Source organism: Myotis myotis, unplaced genomic scaffold (assembly GCF_014108235.1).
Source record: "Myotis myotis isolate mMyoMyo1 unplaced genomic scaffold, mMyoMyo1.p scaffold_m19_p_5, whole genome shotgun sequence".
Taxonomy (NCBI): Eukaryota; Metazoa; Chordata; class Mammalia; order Chiroptera; family Vespertilionidae; genus Myotis; species Myotis myotis.
This window is the reverse complement of record NW_023416357.1, coordinates 15,465,666-15,481,610: the sequence shown is the minus strand read 5'-3', so window position 1 is coordinate 15,481,610 and position 15,945 is coordinate 15,465,666. Positions and strand designations below refer to the sequence as shown.

At 51.9% G+C, this 15,945-nt stretch overlaps 1 protein-coding gene across 9 annotated transcripts in view; it reads right to left on the bottom strand.

Annotated features, from left to right (window-relative positions):
• The window catches only part of TRIO (trio Rho guanine nucleotide exchange factor), a 307,705-nt gene that overhangs the window by 129,036 nt on the left and 162,724 nt on the right, over positions 1–15,945 (bottom strand). For all 9 annotated transcript variants that reach the window (XM_036309518.1, XM_036309520.1, XM_036309519.1 and 6 more), the window contains 3 exons: positions 8,116–8,307; positions 1,179–1,348; positions 40–214 (listed from right to left, as the gene is read on the bottom strand). In XM_036309518.1, coding sequence (XP_036165411.1) covers positions 40–214; positions 1,179–1,348; positions 8,116–8,307 — 537 coding nt within the window. The remainder of the gene's footprint in view (positions 1–39; positions 215–1,178; positions 1,349–8,115; positions 8,308–15,945) is intronic.

The following is a 15,945-nucleotide window of genomic DNA, read 5'->3' as shown; positions in this document are numbered from 1 at the left end:
CCCAGGGAAGGACACAGGGCGGAGCGGGCGGGCACTCACGTCGATGGCGTCCCTCTCGAAGATGCGCAGCTGCAGGAAGAGGTCCAGCTTGATCTTGCGCTCCTGGAACAGCTCCTCCATCTGGGCCTGCGCCTCGTCCAGCTGCTGCAGCACCGTCTCGATGTGGCTGATGGAGCTGTTGTGGGGGGTCTTGTTGTTGGAGATGGCCGAGTCCCTGGGAGGGAGCAGAGAGGGAAACGGGATTTCAAAGAGACAAACAGGAATTGGAGGAGCAAGTCGCACATTGTCAGATCCCAGATCCGGCAGCTCGGGACCTGGGGGGAGAGAGCCGGCAGGAAGCGGCTGCCTGTCTCAGAAAGGACGGCCGCCCCTCCCGCAGAACAACAGCGGCTTCCTCCTCCAGCAGCTCCCAGACCCGAGGGAGCGTGGAGCCTCTCCGGCCTCTCCTCGCTCTCACAAGAATCTAACGCTCTCGCAAGGCCAGTCAGCAGGGATCACTTCCAGCCGCTTTCTCCTTAAGTAGACGGAAGAGCTGATACCTGTTCACCATGAACGGTGGTTCTATTAGTCATTGGGGTTAAACTCCAATGCATCAGAAGCCTCTATCGAGCAACGTTGCCCGACTTCGCAAAGCGAACACCAGGTGAAGGTATCACCAACGATTCCTGCTCTGGCCTCCGAGGAGCAGCCGGGAGACTTCATTTACGTACACGGTCCCTGTGATGCTTCCAGCCCCAGCACTGCCCCCGACTTCCTGCCACCGGGTCCCGACGGGCAGGTGTCAGCCGGGCCGGGCCTGCCTGGGCCTCAGCTTTGAGAAGGGGACACCCCACCACATTCTAGAGAGACAGGTCACCGGGGCCTGAGGACACGGTCCTGGGAGGTTGAAGTAAAATTTCGTTCATTACTAAGTAAGTGTTAGGAGGGACTATTAATAGAAGCTGAATTCTGGGAAGGTTTATTAGGCAATGCTGTAACGCGAAAACTTACAGAGAAAAAACCGTAAGGGGGAAAAAGAAAAGAGAGAGATGCTACTCTGCATTATGCTCACAGACGCTATTTGTTCTCTACCCCAATGGGCGGAGAATTATAGGCAATTGTTCCCAAAAGCGAGGGGAACGGAAACGCTGGCGGGGTTTCAAAGGGCCCGAGCTCAGCGGGAGGCGGGGCGGGCCCACCTCAGCTGCTGGATGAGGTCCTCCCCTTCCTTGATCACGTTGACAGTCACTTGCAGGGTCGTCTGCTGCTGCTGGCCAAACCGCTTGATGAGGTCCTGCACGGCCTCCACCGACTCGGCGTACACGTCGTCCAGCAGCTCCTTCTGCAGCTCCTCCAGCCATGTCCACAGCTGGAGGGAGACAGTGAGGCCGCGTCACCGCCAGGTAGGCCCCGTGCCAGACGGCGAGGGGGCGGGAGGGCAGGGGCAGGCTGCCCCGGGGGAGCGGGAGGGAGGAGAAGTACCCCATACAGTCCGACAGCCAGCAGCAAAGAGGCACAAAAAACGCAGCATGTGACGACTGCGGCTGCGAGGTGAGAAAGTGAACAGGCAGAGAGCCAATGGGGACGGTCAGAGAAGAGAAAGACAGGACGGGAAGTGGCTCTTCCCGATTCTGCCCAGGCTCCACCTGGGTGCAACAGAGTCAGAAAAGACCCTCCAACACCTGCCATGCATGACGGCGTTCTCTCACGCAGCCCGGGTGGCTTTTATTTTACTCTTAGCAAGGGCGCTGCAGTCTGTTGTTGATTATTAAACCTCTCCACAGACAAGGGTGCTTTCCAGCCCTCAGAAAAGAAGGAAGCGCGGAGCGTGGTGGAATGATGCCTCCCCAGGCCCGGCAGGAGACGGGATGTGGCACAGGTAGGTTCCATACCCGGCCAGGCCAAGGTCACGGTCACAGTCCTTCATGAAGGAGTGGGCATCCCGAAACCCTTGCAAACCCGCACTGCCACTGCCACCGCCACGAACACTGCGCCCGGGACCTGGGTGGGTAAGACCTCTGGCTTTGGTCTGGTGGAAGCAGAGCCCTCCACCCGCTTCGGGGAGCCGCTCCAGGTCTCGGGGGGCCGTTCAGCGAGCCGGAGAGGCAGTTAATTAAGCCGAATGGGCCCTGGGTGTGGAGATGGTTTGTGTGGGGAAAAAATGCTCCCTGCTTCCCCAGGGATGTGAGAATCACCTCCAGCACCTGACACGTGTGGGTGCCAGCGGCTGCCTGAGCTACGGGACACACTCCCCAGCCGCACGCACCAGCCTCGGGGCTGAGTCGGCACCAGTGCACTTGCCGAAGCAAGTGTGTGCATTTGGCTTCTTGTTTCCAAACCGCTCCTTTTTGAAACTGCTCTGCTGAGGTATGACATGCAGTGAACTGCACGCGTTTCTCGGGGAAATGCGCTCCTGCCTGCCCCCCCCCCCCCCCCCCCCCGCTTCTGGCCGTCTCAGTCACTCCTTGAGGACGGTTGACACTGAGGGTCCTTGTGTAGCAAGGAAATGCAGTGATCTCTTAGGCCTGGAGGCAACACTTTGCTAAAGCCTCTCTTAAACTCACAGGCTCCCAGCACAGAATGCCTTTCGGCAGCCCTTGGACACAGCCCTCCCACCCGCGGATTCCTGTCCTAGGATGGACACTGATGAAAAAGTGGACCTTTGCAACTGTTTTTTTTTTCTGCCATAAAAGAATAAAAGCAACAACAAACCACTTACTTCACTCCCTTCTTTCAAAGTCTCCACTGTGTTCCACCTTAATCCACGTGCTGCCCTACAGCTGCCCCCACCCTCCGGCCACTGCGGGGAGCCCAGGGACAGAGGGCCCTGCACCCCGGCCTGAGATAGCCCGCAACTGAGTGGCGGCAGACGACGGAGGACTCTTCAGGAATGAATGGAGGGACACAGCACAGTAAGCTGCGGAGTTCAGGAACAGTGCTCCCTCAGCATATTCTGCTCACCCCGGGGCACTGAATAATTTCAGCAAATGTACATCCAAAAAGGAGTGCTCTTCTCGCATGTGATCTAACGTTAGTATCAACGAGGAGACAGGTAAAGGAGCGAACGCTGCCCCAGCACTGACTGTATCACAGAGGAGGGTCTGGGACACTTCAGACCACATGCTGGAGCCATGTAGCCCCCAGTTTTAGTGACACTGCGCTTTTAAAAGCTAGCATCTCATAACGTTAGTAGAAATGAAATGCGTTAGTAGAAATGAAATCTGTTGTGCAAACAAACGGAAATGCAAGTTTTTAAAAGCCCACTAGAACACTGCAATATCAGCAACACAACATTCATTAAGACAGCTGGCAGGAGTCCGCAGGTTCCGGATGAGACACACCTCCCACACAGCTGTCCCAAGTCCCCTCCCCCATTCAAACAGCTGGGTCAGGTCTCCTCGCTGACCCAGTGTGACCCCGCCTGTGGGACAGGATGCGGGGTGGCGGGAGGTGTCTGCAGAATTCCTCTTCTCCAGCAAATACTACCATTTAACACGACTTCCACTAAATACCATTTAAGTGACAGGACCAGGTGAACAAGTCTTGCTTCTACACACTGTGGAGAGGAGGAGTGCAAACCCCGCTTGAGGCACAATGCACCGCTGTGCTTCCGCGACTCCACGGCCACCACATACGAGGTCGTCTTTTATCCCCAAGTAATTAAACCGAAACACTTCTCCTGAGAGGGGACACGGAATAACAGTGAAGAGAACCTCAGGTCCATTCCTCACCTGGATCCAGGTGTCAGTTTATTCTCCTATGAGACGGGCCTGGTAATAATGCCTGGCTCGCAGGCTCCCGGGAAGATGAGGTAGGGTCATGTACCCACGTGGAGAGGTAGGTAAATGTTAACCACTACTATTAGTCTTGTTCTTGCAAGAAAAATTCTTCTAATAATAAGACTCACAATGTTTTAAAAGCCTTCTTTCTCTAGATATTATTCAAAATGTATCCAGGTTCCTACCAATTGTTCAAAATATGTCACAGTCTGGTCAGCTTAACACCATCCCACATTTTAATCTTTCACACCTAAAAATAGGACGGCGTGAGGAAAGTTGCTGGGATGTCTGGGCTTCTATAGAAATCACTTCCCCTGGCTCCCAGGGGAAGTGCTGGGAGTGAGGCCTTTTCCTTTCCTCCGAGTAACCTTTAAAGAACTAGCTTATTCCCTCCACATCCTGGACATTTCAACACATGTCCATGGGGGACATGCCCGCCCAGTGGAGCGCAGCTGTGCAGGAGCCCGCAGAGACCGTGCTGGGATCAGGCAGGTGAAGAGGGGGAAACCGAGGTCGGAGGAGCGAGGTTACCTCTAAGTCCATGATGTTCATGCCCAAAGGTCCTTTCCCCTTTAGAACGTTTCTGTCTGGTCCCAAGGAAATATTCTCATTCAAAAAGATCTCAGAGAAAAGTGCCCTGGCTGGTTTGGCTCAGTGGATAGAGCATCACCCTGTGAACTGAAGGGCTCCAGATTCAATTCCTGTCAAGGGCACAAGCCCAGGTTGCAGGCTCAACTCAACTCCAAGTGGGGGGGGGGGGGGTGTGTGTGCAGGAGGCAGATGATCAATAATTCATGCTCACCACTGATGTTTCTATCTCTCTCTCCTTCTCCCTTACTCTCTGAAATCAATAAAGATATACTTTAAAAAAAGTCTCAGAGAAAAGTATTTCTGATGTCGATTTTAGACGAACTGATGCATTCGTCGTGCAACAGGATTCAGGCAAAGCCTATGTTTAAGCTTTGAAAATGCTACCTGTGCCTCCTAAAGTAACCTCTGCACACAGCAATGAGAAAAGGTCTCCAGGAGGCCTGAAAATTTTTACCACAAGCTTCCTGAATGTGAAGAAAGAAACCTGTACTCCTGTGCTAGCTGTTAATTTGTAATAAAAGATAAATCTCTGCTTGACAGCAAGAGTTTCGTTCTAACCAAGTTCTCAGCGGCGTGGACTCTGAGTAAGAACTGTGCCCACAGCCTCGGCTCCTCAGGCAGCCAGACGTAGGCAATGCTGCCCCCTAGAGGCCCTCTGAGCTGCAGCCAGGCCCACTTCATGGAAGAGAGCTTGAACCCAGCCCACAGTGGCTGCAGTGTGCACAGGCCTGGGTCACAGAGCAGGCTGGGCTAGGGAGACACAGGGATTTTTGGGGAGAAAACTGAAAAAATCTGGATCTTGTGTCCACCCAAGTCTGACCCAGTTATACCCTTCCCACAAACTGTGCTGGGTGGAACCTAAAGGAGGAACCTCGCTCTGCTGGGAGAAACCCCCGAAAAAGCCCCTTCCTCACTAACTGGGGAGGGGAGACCCCACAGAGAGGACTCCTAAAGGAACTCATGGGGGAGGGGGGTTCCAGGGAAGGACTGAGCTGCCAGCTGATTCTGTGGGTGGTAGAATTGGGACCCCAAGATTTGGGGATTGCTCTAGGGGCAACCACTCTCCAGTGCACAGTCTGCACGCAGGCTATAAACCTGCTCACAACACACCAGCTGTGGGTGGCCTTGAGAAATCCTTTGGCGCTCTCTACCCTCAGTTTTCTCATCTATGAAATGGGCTCATGTTACCATATATGTCTTCCCTAACTGGCAAAGCCAGTTTGAGAGTCAATTACTATAAGCGCTTTATAAACAGAAGCTACTGCTGTTGGCATCTACTCTTGTCTGTGATGATCATTCGGGTACCAGTGGGGATGGGTGAGCTGTAAGGTGGTGTGGGAAGCACCAAAGCCACAGCTCCCAGCTGCAAGCCAGGAGCAGAAGTAGGTAGTTTCAATGGCAACTGGCAGGTGGAATTTCAGAAGGCACCATTCTAAACGTAAAATGGGATCCAGTTTCAGGTATGAGAGCAGAAATCAAAGGGGAACTGTTCAGCCATGAGCAACACAGCACCTTCTTCGACCTGCAACTGCCCATGCTCTCCTGGTGCACACGCCCACGGCCCTGATCAGAGGAGTGAGCGTTCAGCACACCTGGGTGTTCTCGGTGCAGCGCAGAGCTCGGTGCTCTTGGGTGGGTGATCAAAGATCTCTTCATATGATGAAGGGGAATTTATGAAGGACGCATGGGCTGGGCAAATCGAAGTCAGTATCATGAAATAATTGCAAAGCAAATATGCATAAGAGGAGAAAAGGGGAGAAGCCAGGAGCAAACCAGGTGAGGACGGGATAAGAGGCCGCTCCCAGTGCTCTGCACCCCAAGGAGCAAATAGAGCCCCCGTAATCCTCCTCCAACCACAGTGCAAGGTCCGGGAAAGTGAGCACTGGCTGGGCTTAAAGAAAGGAGTCTGCCTGCCCAAGTGGTAGCATGAAAACGGAGCCAGGCTGGTAGGCCAGACAGAACAATCCCCAGGTGGCTGGCAGGCTTTCTTTCCGACTCCTGAACAAAATGAAAGGGTCTGTCCCAGGCATCACCCCAAACAAAGCCCGGTCCCAGTTCAGAGTGTAAGTTTGCAGAAGCAGAGCCCATGGCTCCTTTCCTGAAACCCAGCGAGAATCGCAGCTGATCCAAATGAGAGCGACCTTTCCTGGGAAACCACAGCGTCTGGGAATCAATGAACAGAACCCCACTCAGGGCCCTGAGTCCATTTCAGAGACAAGCCTGGCCGGGACCACCTGGTGGCCTCAAACAACCCACACATTTCCAAGGTAATTATTCATTAACTCCAGACCCACTTTTGAGAAAGAAGGTGAATGAGTACAAATGGATGAAAATAATTGTGCTTTTGCTATATTTGAAAATGGAAACATGTCCTTCTATCATTAAATCTCAGAACATGTGCTAGAAATAGACATCATTATTCCCAGCGACTGAGCTCTGTTAAGCCTGGTACGGAGGCCAGCTGTGGGTACAAGGGTAAGTGAGAGTTCTGGTCTTCAAGGCATTTTACATCCACCAAGAGAAACAAACCAACGTCTGAAATATGTGACACAAAAGTATGTTTTCCACCGTCTTCCCTTGTGCACAACCTCCTGGAACATTACAGTGGCTCAGGAGACACTTTGGGATGAATAAGTGAGAGAGTGAAGGAATGAGCAGTGGAAAGTGCACTGGAAAGGAGAGGACAGGTAACGAAGACTCATCATGGGAATATTATACTCAGAACTGATGTGAATAAAACGCTGCAAATAATACGAAAGGGACTAGAGAGATTGAGAGGTGGAAAACAAATGCAGAAGAATAAAAGTTCTCCCAAAATAAAATCCAAAGTTGTATGAGACTAATCAATAGTTCTGTTAAATACTATTTTAAAAACGTTTTTGAAAAGGCAGAGCACCAGCCTTCATCTTCTAAGAGGAGGTTAAGCCTCTCATGAATTCCTTTCACAGAGGGGAAAAAAAAAGAGGGAGAAAGAGGCCCCAGAATGCTTCCAAATCCAAGTTTACGGGTGAAATTGAGGCTGACGCCTCCATCAACCACCTTTCGCATGCAGCCTCCAGGCATAAAATATCACCATCTCCATGAAAATATCTCCTCTTCTCTCTCCCCAGAAACAAGTAGTATTCTGTGTTCTGTCCTCTAGGGGTGAGAGAGTAAAGAGCCCAGAGATCTCAACACACAGGACTGGAATGCCTGGTCTGGGACAAGAGTTACAGGCACCAACCTTTTTCCAGGTGTGACTCTTAAAAAGAATTGCGAATTGCAGAGCTAACACTGAGCAGACATCACCAAAGCCGATATGGCCTTAATTAATGCTGATGTCTGGTACATTCAGTATTCTGTAAAGTTCACTTTTATTAGTATCTGAGACTGGCCACACAGGCTGATAAAATCAGAAGGCAACTGTGACTTGGGCCACATGACAGGCTAACACAGAAGGGAAACCCAGCAGCTCTGACCACAATGTGTGGGCCGTCTGTTTATGCTAAAACAGGTGCACGCCTGTCTCTCTCCAACTTAAAGGATCTCCTTCAGCTCAGCTCACCTCCTCATCCACACCTCTCCCCAGATGCCCACCCCTCACGGGCCACCCCCAGCAAAGGCTGCCTGTGCTTGTGCTGCAAGGAAGGTCCCGTCCGCGCTGACCGCTCCGCTGGAGGGAGCAGGCTGCCATCACCACTGCCCAGCTCTGGTCCACGCTCTCATGTCACGGCTTGTGTCAGAGACCCTCACAGTCCCAGGTTCTCCTCCCCCTCCCGGTTCTCACCTCTTTCACGTGCGTGTGAAAGGACACTGACATGTCCAGTAGGATCTTCCGTTGCTCAACACGCCGAACAAAGTCCTGGATCCGGTCTTCGAGCTGATGGGCGGCCTGATAAATCTCTTCGGGGTCACATTCCCCCGTCTGCGCCAGCTGCTCCGCGGCCTCTAGCAACTTGTCGGCATTGGTGTATGTGTTCTGCACGAGAGGACAGCCAGAGAAACACACGGTGAACAACACACACACCGGCCAGGCCGGGGCCACGGCACTGCACTCAGTCTGCGCTGCTCCCGATCATTTCCGCGAATCAAACAGAAACGCGACGGAAAAGCTGACTTCAGTTACTACACCCCTATCAGCAGCCTCGTCCAGTCCTGTCTCAGGCAGTCAAACCTCGAACCTCATGACCGGCCCTTCCGCGTCCGGCGGCGAGAGGTATCTGCAGGCCATCGCTGGCCGTCCTGACTCATCCAGGGCTCTGAGCTCTTGCACCTGCACAGCCGGAGACGGCGCGGAGCCGCAGGCCCGCTTCACTTCTCTCGTGCTGTGACGGAGGACAGTTCCAGTTTTGTGCCTTTCACTATGAGAGAGCACGCATGATCATTCCAAGTGCAAGTGACAGGTTAATTCCACAAGAACGTAAGTAAGTCGCTGCCCCTTTTCACATGTTTCTACTTACTGGCACATTTTCTCAGAAAAAGGAAGTAATAACTATAATGGCTACAAAATAGCCAGAGTTTAAAAGAGTTGGAAGATAAGGGAAACAGCTGTCAAAAATACTTTGAAGCAGAGGTTGCAGATGGGTTCCTCAAACAAGCAGGTAGGCCAGAGCCCGAGACTGTTGACTATCGGTGAGAGGGGACTGGGAGAGGTCGGGGCAGGTGCAGGACTTCCGAGAAGTTCCGGGAACCTTGTGTCTCCCCTTGAAAAATGGGTTGAGCCCTAGCTGGTTTGGCTCAGTGGATAGAGCGTCAGCCTGTGGACTGAAGGGTCCCATGTTCGATTCCAGTCAAGGGCACATGCCTGGGTTGTGGGCTCAATCCCCAGTAGGGGGCGTGCAGGAGGCAGCCAATCAATGATTCTCTCTCTCCCTCTCCCTTCCTCTCTGAAATCAGTAAAAATAAAAATATTTTAAAAAATAAAAGACAAAGAAAAACGGTTTGAGCCCTTCACCGTTCTCCAATATTTTAGTTCTCCAGCCGAGCAAGGTCAGGACTCATCAGTGAGGGTGGGCAGTGCCCCGAGTGTGGGGAGGGTGTCCCTGTGGGAGTCCAAGCCTGATGGGGGCAAGGGCACCCCTGCACCCCCGCTGCTATGTCCAGGGGCACTCATCTACCGAGGGTGATGAGAGGCAGGTTCCTCACCGTGGGGAACGGAGTTACAAATACAGGAAAGGGGAAAAGCTGTTAACTGCACGGCACTGGAGGAGAACTGGAGGAACCGCAGTGAACAGGGGAGAGACGGCAGGGTCCCGGGTGGAGCGGACACACTACAAGATGGCCCTGAGACATTTTACGGGGCCAAGAGTATGGAAACCCCAAGAACAGTGTGGACAGGACACAGGAGCTGGCCTGAGGAGGCTCCGCTGGCCAGTCAGGGTGACGAGGTGAGCAGGAACATAACCGGTGCAGTGCGCTGAATGCGAGGAAGCCGTGAGGCCACTCTGACATAAATAAAGCTGGATGAGGACCAGGCGTCTACAGAACGTCAGAGCACCTCCCACAAAGTGCATACTGACGACCAAGGGGGAAGACACAGTACCCAGGGGTCAGAGTGAACCAGGTGCACCGGACAAGTTAGAATCGTGTGCCCCCGGCGGGTGGGGCCCAGCTGCACTCCGTGATGCCCCCGACGAAGATACACAGTAGCCAGAATCTAACCACCAGGAAACATCGGACAAACCCAAAGCGAGGCGCATTCTCCAAAATAACCGCTTGAAACCTCCCAAAGGGTCAGGTCGCAAGGTCAAGAGAGAATGAAGACCCTCCAGGCCCAAGGACCTCAGCGACGTGACAACTGAAGGTCCACACGGACCCCTTCAGCTGTGACAGCCTCGTGGGCTGCGAGGGCTAGAAGGTCACCCGGCATCAGTGTTAACGTCCTGACTTCGATGGTGGAATGGCGGTTGTCCAGCAGAATTTAAAATAGGAAGCACAGAGTAAGTTCTTTATGCTGTACTTCCTGCAAGGTGAAAAATTTTAAACGGATATAATACACAGCACGACAGGTGTGAGGTGGCCTCCACAGGGACACTGACCCACACATACAGAGCAAGTGCCCCCAGTGCGCCAGGGGGGGTGGGACAGTCATCCTTGTGTGGACAGCATGGGAATGCGGTGCCGACAGAGTCTACAGCAGTGGTTCTCAACCTTGGCTGCACATTAGAATCACCTGGGAATCTTTTTAAAATCCTGATTTCTGGGCCTCATCCTCCAGAAATTCTGTTTCTTTGTTATGGGGTGAGGCCACAACATTAGTAAGGCCTGAATACATTTCACATGTTCTTTGCAATCAAATTGTTTGACATAATTTGAAAGCACAGTCAGTTCCCAATCTAACTGCAGAACTTTTAAGAGGACTGCTTTATATATATTGAGTTCTATATATACTCAGTGTGACACATTTAGACGTTTAGTTACAATAATTCCTACATAAAGGAGACACAGTGAAACTGCCCACTTCAAAAGAGCTTTGTAACAATAAAAGCTTGTTTTATAAACGCCCACCCTGTGTCCTGTGCAAGTCTTCCTGGCCCTCCACATCCCCGTGGTGCAGTCTGGCAGCCTGCCAACCACGGCTGTGACAAGAAGCAGCCCTCCGTGAATGATCACACCTCAGAGCTGCACACCACCTCGGAGTTCACGTGGACGATCACACCACCTCGGAGCTCACGTGGACGATCCCACCACCTCGGAGCTCACGTGGACGATCCCACCACCTCGGAGCTCACGTGGACGATCCCACCACCTCGGAGCTCACGTGGACGATCCCACCTCCTCGGAGCTCACGTGGATGATCCCACCACCTCGGAGCTCACGTGGATGATCACACCTCCTCGGAGCTCACGTGGATGATCACACCACCTCGGAGCTCACGTGGATGATCACACCACCTCGGAGCTCACGTGGATGATCACACCACCTCAGAGCTGCAGAGGTCAGGAGGAGACTTTCACACTGAGGGGCCCCAGTACCAACTTTGTGACCCTGAGCCTCAGGCTGGAGACCACAGATCACCTGCCTTCTGATGAATGAGGGGAGAGTCAATCTAGGAACGAGCACTAGACTAAGGCAGCGATGATGAGGGGAAAGGATGACTGCCATTACCAACGACAATAAGAATAACGACAGAAACTGTGGGAGCCAACAGGAACGTAGGCCCCATGACGACTAAACAGAATGTGGGGTCCTGGGGTAGGAGGAAACTGAGCAAATCTGACCGAAGTACGGACTTGAGTACATCGACATTGGGTCATTGATTGTAACAAACACACCATACTAGGAAAGATGGTAATAATCAGGAAAACGGGGGGTGGGTGAAGGGTCTGGGAATGCTCTATGCCATTGTCACAGTTTTTCTGGAAATCTAAAACTGGCCTAAAAAAGCTTATTTAAAAATGTGTGTGTATACACCTAGCCCTTCCCTCCGAGAGGCTAACACTCCAGCCACCAGACGAGGCCTCTGGGGAGGGCAGGCTTTCCCAGTGACATCAGCTAAGGGCATCAGGGCTCCTCAGAGGCTCTGCCCACAAGGATTCTCCGATCACCAGAGGTGGCACCGTAAAGGGACTTCCGGGATGAAGGGTGATGGAGATCCACGCTTCCCCGAGCGCCTCACCCAGGACCCACGCTCCGTCCACTGGCAGAGGCACGGCTCAGTCTCCTGCTTTATGCTGCACACACATTTTTAAGGAGCTGAACTGTTTTCTTGTTGAACGTCACTACAGCTGTGAAGCCGCTTACCTCTCGGGTGGATCCGCAGTGACAGTGACTCCCAACAAGCAAACACTGCGTTTCTGGAAGCTTCCCACCCCTTTGCTGGCAGGGAACGGCATTGCAACAATAAACGTCCCAAAGGAACAAGTGCATTTTACCTGATCTGGGACACTAACCAGCATTCATTTAGTCCCACTTCTCATTTCACACTTGAAGAATGAGCCAGCACTGAGGGCTCAGTGCCTTCCTGGGGCAGCCGGCACGAGGCTGCTGGCGCCCAGGTCAGCACCGGCCTCGCTGACACCCAAGGCTGCTCTTCACATGAACAGGACCACCCCCAATCCTTTTCCCAAGAGATTCCACGCGTCAGTAAGCAGACAGGCCTCAAGTGCCAACTTTGGCGCACTTAGTCTGCGCCCCGCAACAGCCCTGTGACGTGGGCACCATTTCATTCCCATTTCACAAGTGAGGAAACTGAGGCAGAGAGAAGAGAAGTCAATCAGCGGAGCTAAGACTGTTCAAACAACAAATGCCTAGGCCAGGGTTCATCTTACGAGGGAAAAGGCAGTACTTCCAGTTAGATTTAAAGAGAGGAGGGTGTCAGGTAGGAAAGCCCATTTCAGAGTCTGAAGAGCCTAGATGTCTCTCTCCTACCTGCCGTCCTGCTGCTGGGGGCATCTCTCCAGGCTCGGTTCCTTGTCTGAGGGAGTAACAATCACTGCGGAGGAGGACTAAGGAGACAGGGCCAGGCCAGCATGGGGGCCCAAAAGGTTTCCTCTTTTCTTAAGAAGTGAAATAATTGCATAATTGCTAGGAGTCAGGAAATAGGGCTTTTCAAAGGCGGACCAGAACTTCCTCTCTACCATCCTTGGGAGCTAAAGTCCCAAAGAATCTGGTGGGAAAGATGGGTTTTCCTGATCTTAGAAAAAACAGGACAGGAGAAAAACATGAGCATTTCAAGGCCTGACTTGAGGCTCTGCTAACAATGTGGAGGAGTTCTGTATGTCTGCCTGCTGACTGCAGAGCATCCTCCTGGCAAAAGCTGAGTGAGCTCAGGACGGACCTGGGAGTTAGAGCATCGGCCAGGGAGTTAGAGCATCGGCCAGGGAGTTAGAGCATGGACCTGGGAGTTAGAGCAGGGGCCTGGGAGTTGGAGCATGGACCTGGGAGTTAGAGCAGGGACCAGGGAGTTAGAGCATCGGCCAGGGAGTTAGAGCATGGACCTGGGAGTTAGAGCAGGGGCCTGGGAGTTGGAGCATGGACCTGGGAGTTAGAGCAGGGACCAGGGAGTTAGAGCATCGGCCAGAGAGTTAGAGCAGGGACCAGGGAGTTAGAGCAGGGACCTGGGAGTTGGAGCAGGGACCAGGGAGTTAGAGCAGGGACCAGGGAGTTAGAGCAGGGACCTGGGAGTTGGAGCATGGACCTGGGAGTTAGAGCAGGGACCAGGGAGTTAGAGCAGGGACCAGGGAGTTAGAGCAGGGACCTGGGAGTTGGAGCAGGGACCAGGGAGTTAGAGCAGGGACAAGGGAGTTTGAGCAGGGACCTGGGAGTTGGAGCAGGGACCAGGGAGTTAGAGCAGGGACCTGGGAGTTGGAGCATGGACCTGGGAGTTAGAGCAGGAACCAGGGAGTTAGAGCAGGGACCTGGGAGTTGAAGCATGGACCAGGGAGTTAGAGCAGGGACCTGGGAGTTAGAGCAGGGACCTGGGAGTTAGAGCAGGAACCAGGGAGTTGGAGCAGGGACCAGGGAGTTGGATCATCACCTATTTATCTTCTGAAAACACAGAGTGAAAGGTAAGGTTCCTGCCTTCTAAATCCCACAGATCTTTCTCCTGGAAGACAAGATAATTCATGGGGCATATAAAATGCTGCTGACAGAAGCGGCTTCATGGAGAATGACCTCCTGACAGGTCCTGTCTTTGGAAAGTAATCTGAATCCCAAGGAACAAGCAGACCAGACAGAACAGCGATGGGAAGATGCTATGCCAGCGATGTACTAATCAATCGTATTAGAGAAATCTGTGACCACAACATCAGCGTCTCCCTTGAGCCAGAGTTTTCTGGGTTTTCCTGGCTCTTGTGTTCAGAGCTTTTTCCATCTAAAAGGGAACATCAATGTGGACGACTATTTAGAAGATGGCTGTCAGAGAGCATCTTCCTTTCCACCACTCATCTGCAAAAAGCTTCACATGGAAAGCGTTCTAAATCTCTTTCTTAAAGCTCCTGCATGAAAATTCAACATGGCTGCATATGCCACACTCTATAAACTCATTCGCACAGACTCTGTCAGTAGGATATAGCTACTCACAATCACTGCAACAAAGAAGGCCTGGACCTTCAGATGCCTGCAGCGGCCCTGGGCTCTGCAAAGCTGCCTGCAAGAACGAGGCAAGTGCTTCCTTGTGTGGCCACAGTTGCCTTGGAAACAAAGCCTGAAGCCAGGCCTGCAGGGAAGGCGTGTGCCTTGCAGAAGTGCTGGCTGCACGGCTCTCCACCATGCAAAGAGGAGGTTCCTCTCAGGTTCCTCCTTCCCAGAACACTAGAATTGTTCTAAATAAACCTATATTTAGCACATCTAAAAGGAATTCAACCATAACACTTTCACCACTTCCTTTCTGAACCTGTTATGTTACTTCATCGGGCCACGACTCACTATTTTGAAGAAGCTGACTATATTACTTATTAAATCAATTACTCATTCAGGGTGTCTACACTAAAAACAATTTAGAATGTGTTTTACCAAGGGTCCTTCAAAACAGCCCCAGGAGACAAGCTAACCAACTTCAAACTTAACTCTGAGTGGACCTTTCTTCTCCCTAAACCCAAAATTTGCTTCACCTTTTGAATATGCTTCAGAAAATGAAATAAGCTCCTTATTAAGGCCTAAAGTACCTGTTTCCATTTTTAAGGTGCCTCCAAAGGCCATCCTGTCAAAAAACACACACCCATAAATCTAAAATATGAACTCATCCCTTCCATTACAATGTGTTTTGACAGCAAGCAGTCAAAGATATGGAGGGCAGAGAAGGAAAGCGGGGGAAGGTAGTAATCCACGTCAGCGGGCCTCATTCTCACTGTGCTAAAGCAAGACACAAGCAAGACATGTCATCTTGTTGTTTGGGACGAGCTAGGGAGCTGTCAGTGAATGAAACTACTGACACAAGTGTAATGATACTCAGTACTGAGGCCGCTGTCTGCCTAAAGCTCCTGCACATGGGCTTAATAAGGCCAGGCTCCTAGTGGAGCCCCTCACAGCCAAGATCTCTCCTGGCTTAAAATGCTGTCCTCCTCCCTCCTACCCCCACCCCATCTTTAGTAGACAAGGGGGAAGGGCCAGAGTGAAGTCCACCCTTACTTTTCCAGGTCTTATGGCCCTCTCCCACCTTACTATGCTTGTGACTAGTTCCCATTGTAGAGGGCATTCACCTCAGAGGCCCGATGGTGCCCTCTGAGGCACAGCCAACTCCTAGAACCAGCTGGAAGTAGTTCTAGGGGTGCTCTCTGTGATGTACCAGGTCTGCACGCCCACTGCTAGAGTCACTATTATTTCCTTCTGTATACTTACTCTGGGTTTTTCTTTTTTTTTTTTTTATATGTGTTTTCTTTTTTTTTTTTTAAATTATATCTTTATTGTTCAGATTATTACATTTGTTCCTCTTTTTCCCCCCCATAACTCCCCTCCTCCCAGTTCCCGCACCACCCTCCACCCTCACTCCCACCCACTGTCCTCATCCACAGGTGCACGAGTTTTGTCCAGTCTCTTCCTGCATCTCCCACACCCCTTTCACCCCCAAGAATAGTCAGTCCATTCCCTTTCTATGTCCCTGATTCTATTATAATCACCAGTTCATTCTGTTCATCAGATTATTTATTCACTTGTTGATAGATGCATATTTGTTGTT